The sequence below is a fragment of the Lemur catta genome, chromosome 14 (assembly GCF_020740605.2).
Source record: "Lemur catta isolate mLemCat1 chromosome 14, mLemCat1.pri, whole genome shotgun sequence".
NCBI lineage: Eukaryota > Metazoa > Chordata > Mammalia > Primates > Lemuridae > Lemur > Lemur catta.
In genome coordinates this window covers 26,704,595-26,730,802 of record NC_059141.1, presented here as the reverse complement: position 1 = coordinate 26,730,802, position 26,208 = coordinate 26,704,595, and the positions used below count along the sequence as shown (strand labels likewise).

At 45.0% G+C, this 26,208-nt stretch overlaps 1 protein-coding gene across 1 annotated transcript in view; it reads right to left on the bottom strand.

Annotated features, from left to right (window-relative positions):
• TLL2 (tolloid like 2) overlaps positions 1 to 26,208 on the bottom strand; it is a 114,193-nt gene that overhangs the window by 55,027 nt on the left and 32,958 nt on the right. The window contains exons 3-4 of the mRNA XM_045568749.1: positions 15,199 to 15,276; positions 1,548 to 1,700 (exon numbers count right to left, since the gene is read on the bottom strand). Coding sequence (XP_045424705.1) covers positions 1,548 to 1,700; positions 15,199 to 15,276 — 231 coding nt within the window. The remainder of the gene's footprint in view (positions 1 to 1,547; positions 1,701 to 15,198; positions 15,277 to 26,208) is intronic.

Genomic DNA, 26,208 nt, shown 5'->3' with positions numbered 1-26,208 from the left:
TCGAATTATAATTCCTCTGTTTCAATTCTTTAAGTGCCCACCTTCCTCTGCTCTGAGAACAGGGTGCCTTGAGGGCAGGAGGAAGTCCTGGGGCCCCTAATTAAGTGTCTGGTGGAGGAAGCCCTGGCTTCCTGCCACAAACGGGAGCAAAGGGAACTACAGGACCTGCAGGACCGAGAAGAGGAAGGGGGCTGGAGGAGCTCGGGCTGTCTCCCAGGCTCCAGGTCCCCATCCGGGTCTCTCAGTTCCTTCACTAACTCACTCATCAGTGGCTTTGGCAAGTCCTCAGGGCATCTGCCTTTATCAACTACCTCTTACAGAGGAAGTCACAGAGCCACAGGGAGGGGAAGGACTTACAAATGGCACCAAGAGCCTGGGAAAGTCACCCAGCGAGGCTCCTCCCTCAGGCATTCAACTGGCACTGGTCTCAGACCTGCGGTGTCACGGGCCTAGTGTGTGCTGGGCCCTGTTCGAGGTGCTGGAGACACAGGAGGGGAAACAAGACAGAAAAAAGACCCCTGCTCCGGCAGAGCTTGGACAGAGACAAAAACTAAGGAAAGTAACTTCAGGTAATGGCAAGTGCTGTAAGGGTTATAAAGCAGGTGTCAGGACAGACGGGAGCTGGCGGGGCGGTGAGGAGTCAGAGGAGGCCTTTCTGTGACGGGTCCCCTGATGTGACACTCGAATGTTGGGAAGCAGCCGGCCAGGCCAAGATGTGGGAGAGACATTCTAGGCAGACAGCAGGGCAAGTGCAAGCGCAGTGCGCTAAGGGGGCTAGGAGGCGGCATGCTGGGACAGAGCTGGGCTGGGGAGGCCAGAGCGCAGGGACAGAGGGGAGAGGGGAGAGGGCAGAAGAGGCAGGCGAGGGCTGGGGGGGCTCCCTCACAGACTACTGTCAGGAGTTTCAGTTTCACTCCAGTAGCAAATAATATCTAATTACTATGAGCCAGGCACTATTCTAAGTGCTTTATCTGTAGTAATTCATTTCCAAAACAACTGGATAGGGTAGAAAATATTATCACCCGCATTCACAGAAGAGGGAACTGAGGCATAGAGAGGTAAGTAATTTGCCCAGGGCGTCCTGCTCATAGTGCTGGAGCCAGGATTTGGGCTCAGGACGCCCCTGGTCACCAGGTGGTGCACTGCTTGGGGGTGGGGGCAGGGACCCCAAGTCCAGGGTGCTCAGTCCGGCAGAGGACAGGCGAGCCACCATGTGCAGCTGCTCATGCGCTTCCGTCTGCCTGGAGGGCTTGTCCTCACACACCCATTGTGCAAACCCTGTCTGTCCTTCAAGATGGGGTCACAGGTCACTCCCCAACATGAAGCCTTGGGAACAAGGTGACCAGCGTTGAGGACATAGTCCCAACAGAGACTGAGGTTTCCTCAGGCCTCAGGGACCAGGCCTCGCAGGCACAAGGGAGTAGGGGCAGGTAGGCCTGCCGTGGTCCCTGGCATCTCTCCATCCCACCGAGCCCTTCCTAGGACTCTCTCAACCTAGACAGGCAAAGCCCCCAACCCCACAGCAGGCCTTGTCTGGGGCTACTGACCGGTGAAGTTCCCTCCGATGACGTAGGGGATGACTCCTCCAGGCCATATCCTCTCTGTCCTTGAAGTTGTGGCTCTCCGGACCCGGGGAGAGGACTCGGCTGCAGCATTCGAGGTCCCAGGGCTATGCAGAAGCGTGGCATTCTCCTTGCCATCTGCAAGACAGTCAGGTTACCATCTACTTTACCCTTTGACTCCTCCTGTGAATGATGGTTAAGATTATATTATCCACGATTCCACAAAAGGAGTATTAAAACATGTGTGCTAAAGTGGGTATACGATCTGTTCAGGGTTTGGAAGCCCTGGGGGGTAGTTTTCTAGACAAGGGAAAGAGAAAGTGTAGTGAGTGTACTGGGCCTGTGATGGGAGTGGGTCTGGGTTGTCTGAGACCTTGAAAGAGGCCCCAGGAGGCCCCAGACTCCAGTGGGCCCAGACAACTCACAGCCCTTTGGGTGGGGCCAAGATCGAGTGCGCTTTCTGCTCATGGACATATGCATTTGGGGGGACAAGCTGAGTCCATCCCTTGCCTTGAACCAATTCTGTCAGTGTTGCAAATTTTGAAATAATTTGCCCAGTACAATAAAGAGAGTGGACCAGTCTGTGACCCTGGAAACATAAATTCTTTGTAAGATAAACCTTGGAAAAAGCAGAGTCTCATAAAACCCCCAACTCTTCCCAGTTTGTCAGCACATCTGGACCCTCAGGACAGGAATATGGGAAACAAATGGAGGCTTGATTTAAGGCTCTGAGTCCAAGTGTTACAGCGCCGGAAATGGCAGAGGTGGGTGGTGGGACAGAATGCTTACACCTGTGGCTACCACGCCCCAGATCCGCATTCATGTTATTTATCATTCAGACAGTTTAAAGTTCTGTTTTCAGTCCACTTGCCTAAAATCCCTCATTATTCTCACTTGGAGCATTTTCTCTTCAGTTTTTATACTTTTCCCCCTAAAAATCAGCTTTTGGTTTTGTTGATTTTCTTTCTTACATTAATTTTATTTATTTTATTACTTCCTTCTATTTTAATTTCTTTTATTTTAATGTTTCCTTTCTAGCTTCTTCTCTTTTTAAAAAAAATCGAGATACAATTCACACGCCATAATATTCACCCTTTTAAAGTGGTTTTAGGTTATTAAATATGAAATGTCCGATTTCCTTAAGTATTAAGTTTGACAGTTGATGTCTCTAACAGTTCACGTTGACACTTGTTTTATTTTTATTATGAAGGTACATCCTCAGCATGTGCTAAGACATCAGTTGTCTTAGCACCATTTGCTGAAAAGACTAGTTTTTCCCCTGGAATTGTCTTGGCATCCTTACCCAAAATCAACTGGCCATTGTTTCTAGCTTCTTGAGTTGAATGTTTGGCACATTAATTTTATATCTTTCTTATATACTAATATTAACCTTACAGCTAAAATTTCCCTCTGACTTCCTCTTTCCTTCATCCCACACTTTGACATGCACATTTCCAATGTTAGACATTGATATATTCATGAGTTCCATTTAGACTTTTTTCTTTCAAGTTTGAATTATTTAGAAGTGTGTTTTTTAATTTCTAAATATTTGTCTCTCTGTGTGTGTTACTGAATTTTAATATTGCAAGGTGTTCTAAAAACCTATTCTTCATAGCAGGGGTTGGCAAACCTTTTCAGTAAAAGGCCAGACAGTAAATATTTTAAGTTCTGTGGGTCATATATTCTTTGTTGCAACAACTCTGCCATTGTAGTGTGAAAGCAGCCATAGAAAATATGTCAATAAATGGACATGTCTGTGTTCCAATAAAACTTTATTTGCAAAAACAGATGGCAGGATAGATTTGGTCTACTGACCATAGATGTCTGGCCCTTGCTCCCAAGTATCAATTATTTGGTATGTAGACCTTGCTTTGTAACCTAGTACAAGATAGCTTTTTATAAAAGTTACATGTGTCTTTGAAATAATGTGTACTATCTAATTGATGAATTGTATATGTTGTACTTTACAAATATTTTTGGCTTCTTTGTGTATCAGTTACTGAGAAAAGTGCTTCAATCAACCTTCAGAACTAAGATTGTGAATTGTCATTTTTTTCTTTATCCTTAATTTTTGCTCTAGATTGTTCAAGGTCATGTTCGTCAAGTAATACAAGTTTAGGATTGTTAAGTGTTCCAGATGAATTGTTTCTTTCATCATTAATGATCTTCTTTCCAATAATAATAATGTTTACTCATACTAATGAATATTTTGTCTGATATGAATATTGCTATACAATTTTTATTTTCATCAGTGTTTATCTCATATAGCTTTCTTCTATCCATTTATTTTAAATCTTTTTGCGTGATTTCTTTAGTGAGTCATTCAACAGGTGTTATTCTCTGAGTTAATTACATTTCCCACAATAAACAATAAAACAATCTTTGCAATGATCATAATATTGAAGTTCATTATTATTTTTCACTACATATGAAATAGCATTTTGTAAATTGAAATTTTTATTGAGTTAACTGCAGATTCACACCCAGTTGTAACAAATAACACAGAGAGATTTCATATACCTTTACTCAGTTTCCTCCAATGGTAACATTTTGTGAAACTACAATACAATATCACAACTAGGATATAGACATTAATACAATTCACTGATTTCATTCAGATGTCCCAGCACTACTTGTACTCACGTGTGTGTGATTCCATGCAATTGTATCACACTTATAGGTCTGTGTATTCACTACCACATTCATGATACTGACCAATCCCACCACCATAAAATGTCCCTCATGTTGCTATTTTATAACCACATCCTCTTTCCCATTCCTTCCATTCATCCCCCAACAACTCTGTCAACCACTAATCTGTTCTTCATTTCTAAAATTTTGTCATTTGAAGAATATCATATAAATGGAATCATAGCATATAACCTTTGGGGACTGGCTGTTCTCACTCAAAATTACTGAGAGATTCATCGAGGTTGTTGTATGTCTGAACAGTTTCTTTTTATTGCTGAGTAGTAGTCCACAGTATGCACATCCAACAGTTTGTTTAACCATTCACCTGTTGAAGGACATGTGAGTTGTTCCCTGCTATTACAAATAAAGCCATTATGTACATTCATGTACAGGTTTTTGTGTGAAGATAAATTTTCATTTCTCTGGGATAAATACCCAAGAGTGGGATTATTGAGTCATAGAGTAATTGGGTCTACTTTTGGGTTCTCTGTTCCATTGATCCATGTGTTTATCCCTCTGCCAATACCAGGCTGTCTTGATCGCTGTAGCTAATGTAATATATAGTAAGCCTTATCATGGGCTAGAGTGATTACTTCCTTTAGTTTTCTTTTTCATGATTGTTTTACCTACCTTTCCATATAAATTTTATGGTCTTTCCAGACAAATTTTAGAATAAGCTTGTCTATGCCTACAAACAAAAAACAAACAAACAAAAAAAGCCATGCCAGGATGTTGATAGGAATTGCATTAAATCTATAGATCAATTGAGAGAGAACCTTACTATACTGAGTCTTCCAATCCCTGGATGCAGTATGTCTCTCCATTTATTTAGGTCTTTGATTTCTTCCATCAGCATTGTTTAATTTTCATCATAAAAATCTTGTACACATTTTGTTACACATATATATAAGTATTTCATTTTCTTAGAGTGATTGTGTTATAAATGGTATTATGCTTTTAATCTTGGTTTCTGCATGTTCATTAGAATGTAGAAATATGAAAAATTTTTATATGTTGGTCTTGCATTCTGCCATTTTGCTGAACTCATTTATAGGTTCTAGAAGTTTTTTGAATTTTTTTTTCCTTGTAGATTCCTTAGGATCTTCTATAGCAAACAAACATGTCCTTTGCAAACAGGGACAATTTTTTTTTCAATTTTATTTCTTCCTCTCCAATTTGTATACATTTTATTTGTTTTTCTTGCTTCATCACAGTGTCTAGAGCTTCCAGAACTATGTTGAATAAGAGTATGAGAGCAAACATCCTTTCTTTGTTCTAGATTTTAGAGGGTAAGTATTCAGTCTTTCACTATTAAGTATGATATAAACTGTAGGGTTTTTTGGTAGATATTCTGTATCAAATTAAGATAATTTCCCTCTATTCATAACTTGCTGAGTTTTTATTGTGAATAGGTGTTAGATTTTGTTAAATGCTTTTTCTGAATCAATTTATGTGATCATAGGATTTTTCTCTTTTAACTTGTTGATATGTAGGTTATATAGATTGATTTGCAAATGTTGAGCCAGCCTCACATACCTGAAATAAATCCCACTGTGTTATGGTGCATAATTCTTTTTTATACATTGTGGGATTTGATTTGCTAATATTTTGTTGAGGATTTCTGCAAGTAAGTTTAATTAGGTTTTAGGTATGTCTCTTATAAACAGCAAATAGCTGCGATTTTTTTCTTGATGATCAACCTGAGAATCTCTCCTCTAACAGGTGAATTACATTTATTTTATAACTGACATACCTGGACTTATTTCCCTCCTTTGGTTTTGTGCTTTCTTTTTGCCTTTTTTGCCTTTCTTCTTTTTTTGCTCCTTTTCTGCTTTCTATTAGATTAAAAAAATTTCTATATTTACTTTTTATTTCCATTATTTCCTTTCTATTTTTTAGTATTGTCTTTAACTTTTAATGTTCATACTTGACTTAACAAACTATAAAGAATTAGTGAGGCCAGGTGCAGTGGCTCACACCTATAATCCTAGCACTTCAGAAGGCCAAGGTAGGAGGATCGCTTGAGGCTAGGAGTTGGAGACCAGCCTGAGCAAGAGTGAGAACCCATCTCTACAAAAAAAATAGAAAAAAACAAATTAGCCAGACATGGTGACGAGTGCCTGTAGTCCCAGCTACTCTGTAGGTTGAGGCAGGAGGATGCCTGATCCAAGGAATTTGAGGTTGCAGTAAGCTATGAGGAGGCCACTGCACTTCAGTCTGGGTGACAGAGCAAGATCCTGTCTCCAAAACAAAACAAAAAAAGGAGTGAGCTAGAAGACAGATTGGAAGAAACATGAATCCTCCATCTAATTCTGAGAAACAAGGCTTTTAAAATACTTTAATTTGCATATGTAAAAAAGATCCTCCAATTTTTCATGTTATTGTTTACTTGTTTTCAAACCCCCAAATTAATCACTATTACCTATGGTTCAATTTGTTTGCAATATGGATTTATATTTCCTTCATATTCACCCATTTCTTTCCTCACCGTTGTTTCTTACATCATCCCACTTCTCCTGCCTGGAAATGCATCTTTTAATATTCCTTCATGATAATAATAAACTCTCTCAGTATTTATCTGTAAATATCTTTTATCCTCACTCTTGGAACAAAGTTTAGTTGGGAATGTTTGGAATTCTAAGTGGATGGATATTTTTTCTTCAGAGTATTCCAGTGCCTTGTGGTCTTCATTGTTGCCAGTGGGAGGTATCTTTTTAGTGTACTGGTCATTCCTTTACCTGTTATCTGTTTCATCTTTTATGTTTTCCTTCTTTTGTTGTCTTTGATGTTCCTCATCATCAATTATAATTGTCTAGATGTATATTTGTTTTAATTCTCTGTTTAGGACTCAGTACGATTCTTGAAATTTCACATCTGTTTTCAATTCTGGAAAATTCTAATTTATGATCTGTTTGAATGTTTCTTCCTTCCCAGTCTCTCTGTGAAAGTTCTTCCATTTCCTAGAATTCCTACTGTTTACACAGTGAACACTGTCATTGTATCCTCCATGTCTCTTCTTTTTTTACATTTTGTGTCTCTTTATCTCTCAGTGCTGAAATTTGTTATAACTTCCTCAGATCTATTTTCTACTTCACCTATTCTCTCTGAAGTTGTATTTGACACACTATTTCTCTCATTCCAGCTTCAATGAATATAGTTATCATTTATAGAAGATCTGTTTAGTGCTTTTTCAAATCTGCCTTCTCTGTTTTTTTTTACATTGCCCTGTTTTTTCCCCCACTATAGTTTCAAATTCTTCCTTTGGCTCTTTACTCATTTTAGTCATATATATTAATATAATCTCCTTAAGATTGTTTTATTATTTCTACATCTTGGGATAACAATTCTCCAATTTATTGTGTCTCTACATTCCCCCTCATGGACTAACTTTTTGTGTTTCAAGTGTTTTCATTTTTAGGGGAGGTTATTCCTTTCCAAGGGAATCCCATATGCCTTAGATCATGGGTATAACCCTGTTTTGCATTTTTTTTTTTCAGGGCTCTTGGGATTCTATCGGTCCCAGATCAATTTTTATGTTACTTTCTCAGTTTAGGGTTTCTATACATAGGAAGTCTAATTTGAGAACTGATACCTGCATGAGAAATGGGCTTTGGGATTCAGTTTCTCACAGAAGATATTTTGCTTTCACTTAGAGCCTAGGAAAGAGAGCAGGATTTCTTGCCACACTTTTGAGACTTTTGAGGGTATTCAACTTATACAGGATCTCAGTCTCTACTTCCTGCCTCACCTGGGACCAAGGCCACGTCTCCTGTACTTAGGTGGGCATTACATGGGCATTAAAACACCAGCCCCCAGTCCCTCAAGTCCCGGTTCAGTTTCAGTGTCCTCTGCACATCTTGCCACCCTCTGAAGCTTTGTTCTATGAGTGTATGTTCCTTATTCCCTTCTGAGCATGTCATTTACCTTTCTTTCCTTTTAACTTGACTCTGTATTTTAAATTTGGGGTGGGGAAAAGGTTATTTTTTTTTCAGCATTCCTATGCTCATATAAGGGGTCCCTACTCATTCAGTTGATCATATTGCCAGACCCAAAAAGTTGGCATATATCAAATAATTCATTTTTAAACCTGCTAACAATTGTTTTACTGCTAGGATTTCTTGAACAGAAGTCATACACTTGCAGTCTTGGGATAAACCCAACCCACAGATGTTTTCTGTTTGGGCTGGACACTTTTGGCCCACAGTATGTTTTTTTTAAAAATCTCACTTCGGAAGCCAACTTTTAAAAATCAAGAGATTTCACATAAGAATCCAGATTTTCTAGTTTTTCTTTAAAAACGGAAAGATCTGGCAACAGCAGGCCCATCTCCCGTCATGGCACAACTCACCAGAGTTAAGAGGCACCTGCTCCCCACAGTCAGAGCGTGTGTTCTCTTTACCAGAATCTCTCTCCTGCTTCCCACTGTCCCATCCAGCCCACTTCCCCCATCTACACGACCTGCCCGGCCTCCACGACAGGTATTGCAACTTGCTATCCCAGCCCTAGATGACAACTTGCATCCAGATTTCAGATGTTGGGGGATGGACACGCTTATAACTTTGACTCAAACGGTACAAAAGCAATTTATGTAACCAAAACATTTGTACCCCTGTAATATTCTGAAATTAAAAAGATTTCAGATGTGAATTGTTCCAGTAAATCGGAAGCTCCATGAGGGCAGGAAAAGTGGCTGGCTTGTCCACCATTCTATTCTCCCACCCCACACAGTCCCTGGCTGGTAGTAAGCATTCAGTATTTTTGTGTTTTGAGTGAATGAATTAAAGAAGGGATGAGCTATTCTAAAAATAAACAGCCCCACTGTCCAAACAATTCCGTGGCGGAAACCTCTCCAAAATGTTGGCAGCGCTGAAGCCCTGAATGTTTACATCCTGAGAATCACCAAGTCTTAAGTAATCACAGGCAGCGATGTAGCAAGTGGAAGTTTGTTATTCATTTCCCATATGGTTTTCAACAAGTCTCTTAATTTTCCTCTGCCACCAAATCTCCTTTGCAGAAGGGGCAAAAATACTTCTCTATTCAAAGGAATAACACTCAGATGCCCCGTGTTTCTCAGGCAAGCTGTGCTCTGTCTGTTAACACATGGGACCTGGTATTGTAAGGGCCAGTTGCACGCAGCCAAGTCAGCATGGGAAAATCTTAAGTGCACCTGGAAAGAGACTGGGGTGTAATTTCCAGAAATGGGTTATTGAATGACAGCTTCCCCTTCGGTCCAGTGAGAAATTTAATTTGCTGAGGACTCAACACAGGAAGCATTTGCCGATTAAAAATATGTCTAAACAGATGTTCTGCTTAGCCTGGAAGAAGGATCTTAATGCAACTGTCATTATTGGATTTTCTTGGATTACTACTATCTGGAATCGGAGTCCAAATAGAAGGATGTAATTATTTATTATGGCCAAGAGTCCTGCATTTGAAGAGGAGCTCAGGGGCGTCTGACAGGATTTAACACGCTGGGGGTGGGGTGGGGAGGGAGAAAGCCCATTTAAATTCTCTGGCTCTGGGAGCAGGCCCTGTGCTCTCCAAGAGAGCAAAGCAGCCGTTGCGATTCAATCTTCCATTTCCAGCTGAAGGCACAGCCATGTCACAAACAGAACCAGGCCTGACCCAGCCTTCTCAAGCGAGGAACTGCAATTTTTAGATTAGGCAACTGGCCTCTCCCACACTGCAAATAAACACCCCGACAGTCCAGCTGGCTGCATGACCCTCACTCGAGGGTGAGGGGCAAATTTGCACCTCACCTGCAGCAATCCTGAAAGATGAAAGAGAAGCCCTTTAGGAAAAAGGGTATTCTGCATGATGGTTCCCAAACCTAGCTACACACTAGAATCACCTGGGGAGCTTTTGAAAATTTCTGGTGTCTGCCTCCCTGCCCTGAGTCTACAGCTCAATTGGCCTTACAGGGGACGTGTGGTTGCTAAAGATTCCCCGGTGATTATAAAGCTCAGTGAAGTTTGGGGACCACTGATATAGCCCAAAGGTTAAGATCAAGGGATTTGGGGTCAGCGGGACTTCAGCTCAAGATAATGCTGCCATTTGCTACCTGTGTGGCTTTGGACAAACCACGTGCCCCTTGAAGCCTCACTTCCTGCTGCAGGGCTGCGCTGAACCAGGTAATGAATGTCAAACACCTGCGGTGAGTCAGGGCGCCATGTGAGCTGCCGTGGTAGCCATAGTCTGCATTAGGAACAGGCTAAAAAGAGCCCGAAATTCACCGGGCTCAGTGGTTACACCAGGTACACTGACATAGTGACATCAGGGATTCCAGCATTGAGTGGTGTTTTGCACGCAGGTTTTTGGGATGTCTGTTCTCTAATTCAACCCGATTCCATTATTATTTGCTTCAGCACAAAGCCCTTGGGGACTGTTACTGAAAGTGAAAGGTCCATTCTCTTTATGAATATGGTTCTAGAAATCAGGCTTTATCAAAACAGCCACAGCTTCATCCATGGAGCAGTTGCACACTCCATTTCATTAATCCCATTATCAGCCCTGAAATGCAAGCTGTGTTCTCCTCTGGGGAAGGTGGGGAGATCCTCTGACCAAAGGGTCTGCTGGGGGGGTGGATGCTGAGTGAGCATTTCGGCCGTTCACCCCTCCCCAGAGTTGGAGGCACAAATCCTGCCGTCAGGGCTGAGGGGAGCCACATAAAGCCAGGAAATAAACCTGCTGCTGAAACCAGTGGGCTGGGGCTTCCCTCAGATCCTTTCTCCTCCTTGGGCGGTCTCTTCTTCTGGGGGTGGCAGAAGGGGGGCAAGTTGTGATTAAAGGGGAGTCTGAGATTGACACAACTTATCTTATCTTTAATTCAAACAAAAATAAGAGGGCTTCCCAGCTGGCGCTCAGCAGTGTCCTGAAGGGACAGGGTGGGAAGGATGGAGGGATGCGCTAGAAGAGCCTGCCCTTGCCTGCCCTTGGGTCTCCTGCATCCTTAGGACTGCCCTGGATGCTTAAAGCCCTGCTTGTCTGCTGCTGTTCCGCAGACTGGAGAGCTTGGCCTAGGCTTGACATTCACTTTCCTCTTCAAACAAACCAGTGGTTCGAGGGGCTGCAGACTATGGATTTAGCCAGCTTTGGGGGTATGGGGGCGGGGTGGGGGAAGTGCTATTATCATCCTCCCTAAAAGCCCAAGAAGGTCCGTTGTTGCCCTGTGGATCCTGACTAGAGGCAGAGTCGTAATGAGCTGCAGCAGCCTGATTCCTTCCTGTCCTCTGTAATTGTTTCTGTGCAGCTGTTGAACAGCTGTGGAATCTCAGTCCAGAGGTAGACGATGCACTTTCCATGCTGAATAACATGATTCTTGGAGGTGGAGGCGGGGAGGAATACACGAAAGAGCTACATTCACTGAGCATCTCTGAAGTTCCAGATGCCCAGCTATGCACTTTACATAAAGATTATTTCTAATTCTCTCTAAACCTCACATGAGGAGTTGGGTAACTTATCCAGTCATAGCTACTGAATGGCTGAGCTGGGATTCAAAGCCAAGGTGTATCTGACAGTCCAAGTTGATGGTTGGGTCATTTTATACCCAACATACTAGTAAATATCAAAAACTCTGACAGTTCCATTGCTATGTAGCAAATAAGAGGCAATGAGGGAAGGTGGTAGGTAGGTAGTCTCCAAATATGGTCTCCAAGTCCCCTGATCCATCAGGTCATGCCACTTCTCCCATGAAGGAGTAGAATCTATTTCCCTCTCCTTGAACCTGGACCAACCTTTTGGCCTGTTTTGACTCATAGAATATGGCAGAAGTAGCATACTTAGAGTTTTGAATCCAGGCCTTTAATGGACTGGCAGCTTCTGCTTCCTCCCTCTGGGAAGCCAGCCAGCTGCTATAAAAAGTCCCAGGTTAGACAACTGAATGGTGAAAGTCCACGTGGAGAGAGGGGCCACTGCCCGTCACCAGGTATGTGACAAAAGTTTTTTTGGGCCGGGCGCGGTGGCTCACGCCTGTAATCCTAGCTCTGGGAGGCCGAGGCGGGTGGATCGCTCGAGGTCAGGAGTTCGAGACCAGCCTGAGCAAGAGTGAGACCCCGTCTCTACCAAAAATAGAAAGAAATTATCTGGCCAACTAAAAATATATATACAAAAAAATTAGCCGGGCATGGTGGCTCATGCCTGTAGTCCCAGCTACTCGGGAGGCTGAGGCAGTAGGATCGCTTAAGCCCGGGAGTCTGAGGTTGCTGTGAGCTAGGCTGATGCCACGGCACTCACTCTAGCCCGGGCAACAAAGTGAGACTCTGTCTCAAAAAAAAAAAAAAAAAAAACAAAAACAAAAGTTTTTTTGGACCTTCCAGCCCAGTCCACTGGCTAGATGACTACAGTCAAATGAGTGATCCCAGCCAACATCGGCCAAAGAACCACCCCACTGAGCCCAATCAATCCACAGAATCATGAAAGATAATAAATTACTGTTTGAAGTCACTAAGTTTGGGGGTGGTTTTTATACAACAATAAATCACATCACATAAATAAGGAAGGAAAAAATGAGTGTGGCATCTACATCCCTGCAGTGTGATAGCAAACCCCACCGGTCTCATCCTCACACCCCATGCTCCATTTTTTCCACTTAAGTGCTGGTCACCTGTAGCCACATGAAGTGCCATCAAGTTTACCAGATGTCTGAGGAGCCTGGAAATTTATGTCAAAATACCCTTAAATAATATAGATTTAAAAGGGAGCCCTGCACATGATCCCAGCAACAAGCCGTGTAGCCAAGAAACAAATGTAGATTTGTCAAATGGTGGTGGGGTGGGCAGGGGGGACAAAGGAATCTGCCTCTCTCTGAAAGAAGTCAAATTGATAAGGATCAGCAACCCAACAATAAAAAATGGGCAAAGGACAGGAGAGGTAGGTTCTAGACATATACACCCAAATCACCAACAAACACGGGAAAAGTTCAAAGGCACCAGTAGTCAGAGAAATACAAATTAGGTAATAATAAGCCATTGCTTCCTTGTTAAAAACACGGATAATATCCAGTGCTAGTGAGGATATGGGGAAAGGCTTATAAGCTGCTATGCAAATGTGAATTGTTACACCTTTTGAAACACAATCTAGCAACATCTATTAAAAACATACTAAGGGCAGGGCATAGTGGCTCACACCTGTAATCCTAGCACTCCTGGGAGGCTCAGGTGGGAAGATCGCTTGAGCTCAGGAGTTCAAGACCAGCCTGAGCAAGAGTGAGACCCTGTCTCTACTAAAAATAGTAAAACTAGCCAGGCGCAATGGTGCGCACCTGTAGTCCCAGCTACTTGGGAGGCTGAGGCAGGAGGAACAGTTGAGCCCAGGAGTTTGGGGTTGCTGTGAGCTATGATGATGCCACTGCACTCTAGCCTGGGCAACAAAGTGAGACTTCTGTCTCAAAAAAAAAAAACAAAAAAAACCATACTAAGTGTGTAAGGATATATGTTCAGGAATGTTACTGCAGGCATCGTCCATGATGGCAAAAGCTTGAATTGAAGTGAATGCTAATTGATAAAAGAATGACTGAAAATATTATGGTCCAGCCATACCAGAAATATTTTGGAACCATTCAAAAGAATAAATTTAAGGTATAACAAGTACCTTGGAGAAAAGCACAATGCATTAAAAATGTATATCAAATAGGATCTTAGTTTTAAAAAAACAGTGACAAAGCCTGTATCTGTATTTATGTTTATATGTATGTTCATATACGTATATCTCTACATAAGTGTATATGTCAATATATGTGCATGGGAAAAAATATGAAAGGTGCATACAAGGTCATTAACACACTTACTTTGGACAGAGTAGAGGGGTGATATGTCAAAAAAAGGAACCAAAGGAGGTAGCCAAATTAAAAGGAAAAGAAAAAAAGACAACACTAAAAAAAAAAAGGATACGATAATATCACATTTATACATTTGTGTGAAATTATATATATATGCCAAGTGTATGTAAAAATATAAAATAGCATGAAGCAAAAACATAAAATAAAGCAAATAATGATTTCTATTTCATCCCTACATAGGTATCCCAGAAACACGGGATTCTGGCATGTAAAAATGATGCCTTTTGCTCCGCAGCGACTGCACGTAGAAGTGCTGCTGCCGACCTCGAATCCCGATTCCTGCAGGGCGCAGGCCAGACAGAGGCCCAGCAGCCTCTCTCCTGCAGCACCGTTTCTGAACAGGAAAACTTCTCCAAAACATGGGACGCTTCCAGTGATCTCCAAGCTAGAAACTCTAAGAACCGGCAGGCCACGCTCACGTCTGAGCGTCTGTGAACAGGCGGGCTCCAGGCTGACAGGTGCACCCTGCCCACAAGCACCCAGCCCCTCCTCACCTGTCCCCACTCCCCCAGCAGCCCACGGGGTCTCTAGTCTATGCACCCCCCAGCTTCATTTCCCTTCCTTGCCTCCCACGCCCACCCATTCTCTCAGACACCCAGTTCCCAAAACCTCAGCATCTCCCTTGTCAGCCCTTCAGGGGCTTCAACTCACAAGCCACGTACTAGAGAGGAAAGTGCAGCCACGAGAGCGGAGTTTACCTGAGGGCCATGTGGTCCCTGACCACCAAATGCCGCCCTTCCATCCCTCCTTCCTGCGCAAGCCAGCCCCACTCGACAGAGGCAACACTCTCCCCACACCACTGTGTCCGCAGACGTCAGTGCCTCTAGTCCATTTCAGCCACTGAGGTAGGAAAAGGGGCAACACAAGGGGCCAGGACTGGGGAAGGGGGAAGTGGAAGTGACTGCTGAATGGGTGCAGGGTCTCCTTTGGGGGTGATGAAAAAGTGCTGGAACTAGACAGCAGTGAGGGTTACACAACACTGTGAATGAACTTACTGTCACTAAACGGTACGCTCTAAAATGGTTAAAATGGTAAACCTATGTTATGTGTATTTTTCCACAACTGAAAAAAACAAAAGGTACCCAAAGACCTGGTGGAGCCTCATATTACCCTTTCGAGCTTCCTCGACGCTGGTGTTCGTGGCTGTGGCGTTTGGCCAGTTCTCAGATGGCTGCTCTCCAAGCCCACCTAAAGGAACAGAGAAGGAAGGAGCGTGAGGATGCATCAGGGATGAGGGAGCAAACCGGGCCACCTGGGCGATGATCAGAATCACCGTGCATCAGTAAGATCTGTTCAACAAAGGTTTGCTGGGCACCGACCACATGCCGGGCACTGTGCTAGACGCAAGGGCAAAGGTGAACCTGCTTTGTATAACCACACACATCCTTCACAAAGAATAAAAGTATTGCTCCCTTTGATCAGTTTAAGGGCACTCAGAGTCAAATTGACAAAGTTAACACGCAACCCCAAAGTCAGCTTTCTCACCCCACCTGTATAAGAAAGGCCAAATGCAAAGAGGACCCCTGTGGGTCAGGAGTCTGCCTGGAGAGGGATGTGTTTTTATTTGTGTTTTACCAAGAGTGCTCCGGGGTACAGGCAGGCAAAAGTGGAAGCTGGGTGATCAGTTAGGAGCCTTGCAAGGGTCCGGGTGAGAGACGGTGGTGACGTGGACCGACACTGCAAGAGAGGTGTTGGGCCCTGCCGTGTCAGGGATTTAGTCGCAGAGCTAATGGGAGGGGCTGATGGGTTCCATGTGAGGGCTGACAGGGGCCACCAATGACTCCTGCACTTGGGGTTTGAGAAACTAAGTGGTAGTGACAACCGGGAACATATTTGAGGACAAAGACTATGTCCAGGAGAGATTATTATATACATGGAACCACATCGAAGCAACCAAAGGATAATCTCTCTACAAACAAAAAATATTTCTTGCATTTGTTTCAAAACTTGTAGGCTACAGAGCTGTTCCCGGTATACCCTTTGACCCTGATGAGAACACGCTGTGGCAGCTGCAATGTAACCCCATTTTCCAGAGAAGGAAGCTGAGGCCCAAAATGATCAGCCCAGAGGTACCCAGCCCACGAGGGGAGCTGCGGGGTCAGGACACGTCTCCTGGTCAGAAAGCCCACGATCTTCCTTGTGCCCACAGCCAGCAGCTGCCAGCACTGCCCACCGAGGTGCACATGGCACTACGCTCCCCGACATGGAACCCACTCTGGGTCCAGACAACCCTGGAGACAGCCACGTGGTCCCACGTCCCAACTCCTGACATGCAGGCCACCCCTCCCTCTGCATGACGGCGACTGTGCTGCTGGCAGTGGCTGCAGCTTCCGGGCCTCCTGCAGAGAAGGTCCCGCTAAGGCGAGGCGGGGACAGGAGGCTCCGCGCCTGCATCCCGCTGGTCCGCTGCCTCCTGGCCAAGCCGGAATCCGCTCACACTCCCTGCAGCTGCCGGGCGTTCGCTGCCAGCTCCCAGCCCTCTGGGTATTCTTCCAGTTGCGATATCATTTCCTCTCCAGCTAAAGGTCGGGGGAAGTCCTGGTGGTATGAAATCGTCCCCCCAGCAGAGGAATGTGCCACCTGTGGCACAGTAACACGCTGGGGCCGGGGCCCTGGTCTGCTGAGCTGCCACCCAGCTGTGCAAAGCGCCACTGAGAACTCGGGCTCCACACTTTGCATCTGTCAAATGGGCTGTTGCAAGAAGCAAATGAGGTAATGGGTCTGTTTCGGCATTCGTTCATTCAACAAATATTTATCTGACACCTGCTCTGGGCCAGACGCTGTTCCTGTTGCTCGGGATACGACACTGAAGAAACTGTACCCTGACCTCATGGAAATTCTATTCTGATGAAGGGCCGGGGAGAAAATGATAAACAAACAGGCCACTGGATATTTAAGTCAGCTGTTGATAAATGCTACAAAGAAAATAAATGAGGGTGAGGGGGACAGGGAACGCTAGGGAGGAGGACTGGAGAAGAGCATTCCTAACTGCGGGGACAGCAGGTGCACAGGCCTGGGGTGGAGTGCGCTTGGCGTAGGGAGGTGGTGTGACTGGAACCAGCGAGGGACTGGTAGGTCAGTGGGCAGAGGAGGGTCTGGACGGTCACCCATGTGGGGCCTTGAAGGCCACTTTCAGGACTTTGGCTTTTATTCTGAATGAACTTGATGGGAACCAGAGGACATGAGAGGGCTTTGAAACCGCACTGATTTCATACATGACAGAGGAGTAGTGGACAGGAGCCGGCATTTGAAATCAGATTCCATAAAGCTCTGGAAACCTGGCATGGGGGTTGGCAAGTTTAGACTGGCTTGGTTCCTGCAAAAAGGATGTGGAAGAAAAAAAATAGACCCATAGGGTACCTGGGCACAGTCCAGGTTCAAGGTGAACTGGAGGCTGTGATTGAGGAAGCCAAGGCTGGGAGAGATCTATAGTCAGCTCTGCCACAGGCAAAGCAGGGAAGGAAGATGAGGACTTCTGGTTCCCTCGTCTCCCTGGTGCTTGAGGTTGCAACAGGAGCAAGGCCCGGGAGTCGGGGGAGCCCAGGTGCCCCACAGTAGATGGGTAAGAATCAGTGTTCACTATGGGCCAATTATGGCGCTGACCATGTGCTGAGCACAGTGCTAAGTGCTTTCCTTGCTTTGAGTTTTGCAATTCTAGGATCACAAAGACCCAAGGACAAAAGGACCATGAACACCCCTATTTTATGGATAAGGAAACAAGGTTCCGAGAGGTGAAGTGACTTGCCTGTCTTGAGGGTGCAGAGATGGTTAGTAACGGTGATGGCTGCAGGTGATTCCTGCCAGACCCCCAGTCCTGCGCCCCTTCTCCTTAGCCTCAGACCCAGGAAGGAGAACGAGGACAAGTGAGGTGCCTGGTAGAGGCTGGAGACTCTCAAGGGACACAGGGCATTGCCCATCCAGCAGGTCTGTGAAAGGACATCTGAGGCTGGGGCTTTGTAGTTGAGAACCCATGTCCCTCCTCTGTCCTTACCAATAAGAGGTAGGTGATTCCATCTTTTTTCAAAAAAGAACAGCATATCTCAGGCTTCCAGCGCTGTTGGGACTGGGAAGTACCTGGAGTTAACGTGGTTTGGCCGCTCCCCTGGTGAAAGCCCTTCTGTGGCTCTCCACGGCCCTCCGACGGATGGAGCCCTAGTGCTATGGCCCTGTGGGCCTCCTCTCCTGCCACTGCCCCTTTCCCACCTGTGCCCCACACTAAGCTCCTCAGAGAGCCTCGGATTTCCATCTTCCCCTCACTTATGCACCTTCCTCAGCCACACACTTCTTCCCCTGGCCAAATCCGCCTGGTCCTTCACGGGTCCACTGAGACACCGCTTCCCCTGGGAAGCCGCCCCCTTGCTCCTCTCGGTTAAAAGCCCTTCTTCTCTGCTCCCACAGCCCCCTGGGCTCATCCTCCACCCTCACCAGAGCTGCTGGGGTCTCCCGTTTACTCAGCTCAGACGCTCAGGGTCTAGATTTTAGCTTTTAGCATCTTGAAAGAAGGGATCTAGTTTTGTCTAACAGTGAATATCCAGCACCCAGCCTGGCACATGGCAGGTACTAAGTAAAATATGGGAAGGAGGGATGCATGGACAAATGAGCCAGATAGACAGTGTTTAGAAAGAGAACTCAATTATTTCTAACCCAGCTTAACCGTTGGAAAAAATTGTCTTTATCAGCTTTTACGGAGAGCGGGAGGTAGCTATTCTTAGAACAATGGCTCTCAACCTTGATTACGATTTTGAATCATCCGGGAAGCCTTTAAGAAAATACGGATGCCTGGGTCCCACCCCCAGAGGTTCTTATTTAATTGGCCTGCGGAGTTTTAAAAACTCCCCAGGTGATTCTAAGGTGTAGCTAAGATTGAGATCGGCTGCTCAGAGAACCCTGCAAGAGGAAGCCTCATCTCATGCTATTTTCTTACCACCAACCCTCTCTCCTCCCAAGCTCACCATGAATGGAAGACCTGGAGTTGGAGACAGACGCAACAAACACTGAGGAAAGTCATTTCTCACATCTAAATCGATGGAAAGCGGTTGTTTCAGTAAAAGGCTGGCGAACCACTAAGACAGGTGTTGCTCTAGCTGTGACTGCAGCTGTAGGCGTCACAGAACAAAGAGGACAGAAACAGCCCAAGGCAGACAAAGACTGGGGGCAAGGAGAGGAGGGCATTCAGGCTATGGGGATATGTTTTTCCCTGGGTGTGATTGCAAGACAAAAAAATGTTTGAAAAAATACATACATATCCCCATATTTGATCTTTGCTTAATTACCTCTTCAGTGGGAAGATATGCAAAGACCTTGTAGATTTCATTAGTCACAGAGGTTTATTCAAACGTCTCCTTTGCATAAAAAACCCAGGCTTACAGCTGGTCTCTGGGAAAGAATCCCCTCCAGGCCTTGAAAAGCGAGCTCGGGGCCTGTTCCAGCTCTTACTGAAACACAGCAGAGGTCAGCGTGCCCGTGATGCATGGGGCCCGGCTGAAATGTTTCTATCCAGCATTTGCAATTCAATCCCACAGTTTCCTTTATGGAACAATTCACTAAATTCAGAGTTGTTCTTTTTTCTAATTCACCATATAATTCACCTCCCAAGTTCAATTAAGAAGCAATCTGTTAGCAACTTTGGGAGCAAGCTGCTTTTCTTTGGGAAAGCCCGATTTTCTTCCGCTCTAACAAAAAGTGCCTTAATGATATGCATCATATGAGACATTGATGTACACACAACGCCCCTCCACCATAATTAATGAAATATTAACTGTATACTCCCAAAGACATCTAGGCAGAGAGAAGGGCTCTTCCAAAACCCAAGAGGACAGAGCCTTGTGCCACAGATCAATATTGCCCATCTGAACAATAGTAACAATGAATTAATATTCATTGATATTACAATTCATAAACAAAACTTTATATTAATTACTCCTTTCGTTCCTCGCTCTTAAAGCCTAACATTCCTTGGTCCTTGGTTTCCTTGAACACAAGAATGGCAACCATTTTTTAAATGCCAACATTTAACTTTAAATGCCAATTAGTTACAGTAACTTCATATATGTTCTCTATTTACTCCTCAGGCCAACCCTCTGAGGGTTGGGAACCCATTTTACACGCAGGGTAACTGAGGCTTAGAGCAGTGAAGACATCACGGGACACACAGCCATTGGGTGGAGAAGTTTCGATTCTCTCCAGATCAGTGGTGTCCAAGCCCCTCACGTACATCACATGCCCAAAAGACTCTGCCAGGGCAACCTCAGCTATCACATTTGCTGACTTTTTAATACTGTATTTACAGCTATGACCCATCAAAGGTAAATCTAGCATGAAACTGCCTTGCTTTACTCTAAGAAAAAGAAAAACTCAATAACCCCCAGCACCAGATCCTAAAAATTACTTTGTCCCTAGTCCATTTCTTCTATAAATCTTCGTCAAGCACCTGCTTTGGGCCGCAATGTGCCGCGTCCCTGCAGCCAGGGCCTGCCTTCGCGGTGCCTGCGTTCTAATGCAGGCAGAAACATGAACAATAAACAATGAGACCATTTTGTGGAGGGATTAAGCACTTTGAGGAAACCTAAACAGAGTTTTATGACAGAGCAATGGGGGATGAGAGCTCATAAAGGTCTCTCTGACGTGGTGACATTTGAACTAAGTGATGAGAGGTGGACATCCATCTGGGGAGACTATTCTACCAAAAGCCAAACAAAAAGCGCAAGTAAAAAAGTCCGGAGGAAGGAAAATAAAAGTCCAATATAGCTGGAGCAGGGGCTGAGCACCAGCCCCTGACACCCTGGCAGGAGCTGTCACCTGAGAGGGACACAGGGCCCTTGAATCTTACGCTTGCAACCGTGTCTTAAGCATTCTCAATCTGCTGGACCCTTTGGTCACATGTAATGTGCACAGCAGTCCTGTGAGTAATATTATTCCTCTTTTACAGGGAGAACGCAGAACACTGAGGCTCATGCATAAGTTGTCCAAGGTCAGCCAGCTGGTGGTGATTGAATTCGCAGTCCAAGGTGGGCTTGCAACCCCTGCCCTCCACCCTAGACCTGTACGGGTGTGGCCTGAGCAAGCAGCCCAGGCAAGGCCAATGGATGAAACACCTGCCCACTCTGTTGGGAAACCCACAAGACACACCACTCAGCTGAAGTTTTAATTATTCTTTAGAAAAATAAAAAGGCAAAACCCCTTTAAAAGGTGCTTTCAGGAATGAGCAAGGCAATCACTATGGTAATCAATGTGTAATCTTAAGCAATTCAATGCCAAGTAACTTTCATATCCATGCCAAATTTCAAATGCTACAGAAGGGAAAGGGGAAATGAGTTAAAGATCATTGCTGGATTTTGTTTACGAAATGATTTAATATCGGTGAGTATATAATAAAATGCGTATAAAATAAATGAGTATAAAATAAAATGAGTATAAATGAGTATAAAATAAAATTCTTATGCACTTCTGGTGGAGAAGAACTATAAATTGATAACATTTATGGGGTAATTTCACAAGATTTGTCAAAATCTTTTAAAACAGGCAATAATATGACTTCTAGTTATCTGTACTAAGGAATTAATTGGCAAGGAAGACAAAGGATGTTCATCTCAACATTTTTAATAATAAAAAAGACCACAGTGACCATACCCCCCCTAGGGGGATGGTAAAATAAATTACGATATAATGGAACACTATGTAACTGTTTTCAAAGAAAGTTTACTAAAGGAGAAAGCGTTCATAAGTCAAAAAGCATGTTAGGAAATAGCACTAGTGTGATTTCAACAGAATCCAGTATGATCCTCTTTTTTCCTAAAAAGCATATACAAAACACACGGGGAAAAATAATGGCTGGAAATACCCACAATGTCCATTGTGATTATTTCTGATTGGCGACTCTGGGTGAATTTAATTGTCTTATATACTCTTTGTAATTTCCAAAGTTTGTTTAACATATTACTTTTATAATCAAGAAATAAAAGGATTTTTTAAAGGAAGAACTAGATTACCGCATACACTTTGCCTAAGAACATGAGCTCTGCACTTTGTGCACACTGCACACATGCGCACAAACACACACACCCACAGTTGCCAGGGAAACTTTTTTCTGATATGAAAGAAACATAGTTGTGTTCATGCAGATGGAAAAGTTGTAATCCAGCCTTTTTATATGCTTGTCTTCTCTGATCACAGAAAGAAAAAATAGTGAGTCTACACCTTGGCAAGACAGAAGAGAGGGAAAGAGCGAGGGCCTGGCGGAGCCTTCTCTCAGAGGGTGCTGGGGGCCTCTTCTGAGATCCAACCTTCCCTTGTCCAGGCAAGGTCACTGGCTCCTACCTGGGTCCTGCACTGGCCAACCAGGCCTCAGAATTTGCTCCTGTTCCCAGGCAGAGGCTCACAGGAGGCTCCTTCATCAGACAAATTTGAGTTCTCTTCTTTGCAGAATCTTCAGCCAAATGCCCACTTGGTATTGGACCTTCCACTCATCCCGAATGCCTGTACCTGCATTTTTCTGCTCCCTGGCTGCTGGATGAGTTGCCACCAGATCTTAGCTCCTAGCGTTCCTGTCACTCACCTGGCTTCAAACCTCCAGTTCTCTCCTGACCCTGGGACTCCAGGTATCCTTGTCTACCTCGTCCATGTCTTTTGTACTCAACCTGGCCTTGGCTTCTTGGCTGTGTCCATCAGTAACTGCTGCACAGCCAGCTCTCCCTCCTCTGGGGGTTGTTATAAAGAGTAAGAGAGAAATGACACACAGAACAATGCCTGGCCTGTAGTCAGCACCACTGAGTGAGCTGTCATTACTAGTACTGTTATTATCATCATTGATTCTCCCACTGCTCTGAAGTCTGAAAGTGCAGGATGGGATGAAACAATAAGCCATAGCGACATGACATTTCATACCCGAAGCATCACAAGTCAAGAAAAAAGTTCAAGTTCTCCTTAAAGCAGACTTAACAAAACCAAGTTCAGGCTGAGAATCCATTGGTAGCCATCGACAGTCAGTGAAACAAAAGCCTTCCCACCCTAACCAGGCATGGTGTGTTTTTAAACCTTGCTCCATATCGTGCTTGCCCATAACAATGTGCCATAAGCAAATAACAGTAAAAGAAATTAACTAAGGATAGACCATAAGTGACAAGGTTATGGGCAGTCATCCTGTTATCCCTGGGACAGTAGAGCTGATTGACACAAAAGAAAAGACCAAAGAAAAGCAGAGACCAATCCCAGCCCTCTCTCAGGGAGCTGAAGGAGAGAGGCAGAAAGAGCCACAAAGAGCTCCACCACTTGTCCTTGACCTTTTTTGGGACAGAAGTCAGCTCTGTTCAAGGAGAATTGCAGAGCAGTGGCCTTAACTGTAAGAGATAATGTCAGTAAATAGAAGTTCAGGTAACCAGTGCTCCCTTGGGCAATGGCATTTGTCAGTAAAATGCAATGGCCCCTTTGTTTCAGAGAGGTCAATGCCTATTCATGGTCCCATCCCACTGATTCGTTGGGGCAGGAAGAGCCTGTTCTGATGCCAACACACGTGCAGGGCCATAAACCCTCTCATGCAAAACACTGCGCGTGTCCTTTGCCTTTTCTGTGCTTCCCCAGTGCCATCCGGTGCCCGGGACACGGCATGCTGTGTTACCAGCAGGTGCCAGAAACTGCAAGTTCAACAAAAACAAGAAAAAAGGCTCCAGAAGGATCTTCTCCCAGGCTACCAGGTAATAGTTGAAGCTCTGGGACCCTCCTCCCTTGATGAAGAAGGGAGACGTGACCTTGACCAGTGTCACAGGACTTGAAATTAAGACCTAAGGTGGTGCCCTGCACCCATCAGCCCAATATGCAAGCTCGTGTGCCTAGAGTCGGGGCGGGGTGAGAGGGAGGCAGGCAGGTAGCACGCTGCAGTGAGAGCAGTTAGGTGTGAAAAATGTACAGGGAGCAGTGGGGACTGTGGCAGACCACAGAGCTCAGCCCGTGGTTATGCAATGCTGTTGATTGCTGTCATGTGGGATTGCTGGACCCGTGTGGCCAAATCTTCCAACTTTTCAAGAGAAGCCAGAGTTCTGGATTTTTATGAGAAATCTGATTTTTAAATGTGGCCAGTAAATTTAAAAAATGTAAGCACTACAAAACAAACAGAACACATCTGCAGACCAGATTTGGCAGGTGGGCTGACCACTCAGAACCTCCGGGCTGGAGGGTGAATGGGACGGTCACGCCTGCAGGTGACGCCAAGGTCAGAGAAGACTGGGATTCCTCGGGCCGTGGAAGCCAAGGTCCAGGGATGAGAGGTGATGTTTTCTGGGAAGCAGACAGCAGGGAGCAGCAGGAGCTGGAGGTGGGCTGGATAAAGTCCGCAGGCTCAGTGCCAAGGCCAGCTGGGGCTTTTTCCTCAGTGTTTGTGGGCAAACAAGGCTCTTTAAAGGGGACCAAAGAAAAATAAGATGACCAGAGCACAGGATGAGATTCCACTGGCAACTCCACTGCCATCATCACCTTCTCTCTCTGGATCTCCTTGGAAACCACAGAAATAATCACCTGCAGCCCTTGGTGTAAACAGCCCCAGAAGAAATGTGGCTTTGTCCGGGTGAGCCTGTGTATCAGCCACAGGCTACCAGGATGGGGCCTCATCCCAAACTCACACCAGCAGGGCCACCTGCAGCATCTCCCCAAGCTGTGTCCCCAGCCCTCAGAGTCCAGCCCACTTGTCATCAGGTACTCAGTTTCCCATCCCTCAGGCAGCTTTGCCATGGGAGGAGGTCTGGGCTTTCTTGTCCTCCTCTCATTAGCCCACTGTGGTTTGGTGTTGTTTTCTAAGAAGGGACAAAAGGAGGCCACAGTCATATTTCTGCCAGCACCTCTGGGAGCCCAGTAGAGGGTCTCTGGAAGGTCCCAGGTTAGATGTGATTTAAGCAGACTGTTCTGAAGTTCCACCAGGCGTTAAATGAAGAAGAACCAAAGACACGGTGGTTATCTAATCAGCAATGCATGCGGCAGACACCAAGTATCCAGTCCCTCTTACATTCAGGGAAGTTGGCAAAAGGACCAAGAAAGACTCATTCTTGGCTCTCAGGAATTGTACAGTCCAACTGTCCATTTTATAGATAAGGAAATGAAAGTCCCCCTCAAGGTGAATGCCATCCCCAAGGCCTGCTGTGTAGGTAACTCTAAGGGCTTTGTCCAAAACCAGTTTAGTTCATTATCGTGCCAGTAAGAAAATGCTTGAGTAGTAAATGCATTTGCAACAAAGGTCAGTTCCCAGATGTAACAAAGTGCACCCACCTAAAAAAACGCAAAGAAATAAAGAAGCAAAGGTACATAGCTTTACGAAAACTAAGAATGCTAAGTTAAAAAGTTTTAGGGAGTGATTACCTATTGGATGAAAGAATCCTTTATTTTGTCAAAAGAGATTCACCGCAGTGTTCTTGTAAGTCAGAGTGAGAAACACGTTTTACATCTAGGCCACTAATACTGGACAAACTTACTGGAGGGCTACATAAACAAAAAGCCTTTAACAGGGTTTATTTCATTTCATTCTGCTTTAGATGTCAACTACTATTTAAATTAAGAACAGGAAATTAATTAAATTCCATTCAATAAATACAAATAAGAGCATACACAGTTAAAGGAGAGCAGAAGTAGAATCGGATTAAGAAAACCAAAGGAATCATGCTTGAGAAGGTGAGGCACAAGCAATCCCCAGCTCTCACCAGGCTGTGCTCCCAAATTCCAAGCATTAAGATGGCTGATAAACTCACAAAGTGTTTTCCCATGCAAATGACATTTTAAATGGCAAAGCAGGGGTGGGATTACCAGGCCTGGCCCCAGAAAGCCAGGTGAACCCAAAAGGATGCTGGGCCCCCCACGGTCAGCTCACTTGCCCATCCCCTCCCCAAACCAGAGGCTGCTCCATCATTCACTCCGCTCTGCACACACAGACACAGATCCACCACCTGCTCCTGTTACCCCTTCATTCCACGTGCTATCACTCAGGGCTCACTTTCCTCCTCTGACGTCATAACTCCCTCCCTGGGACGTCCCTTCCACGCTCAGGACTGGCACAGCAGCCCTGCAAAGGCAGGGGCCACAGGCATTCAGTGCAGTGGGGGACCCTTCAGGTGATGGATCAGGTGTGGGGGCCATGTGGGGGCA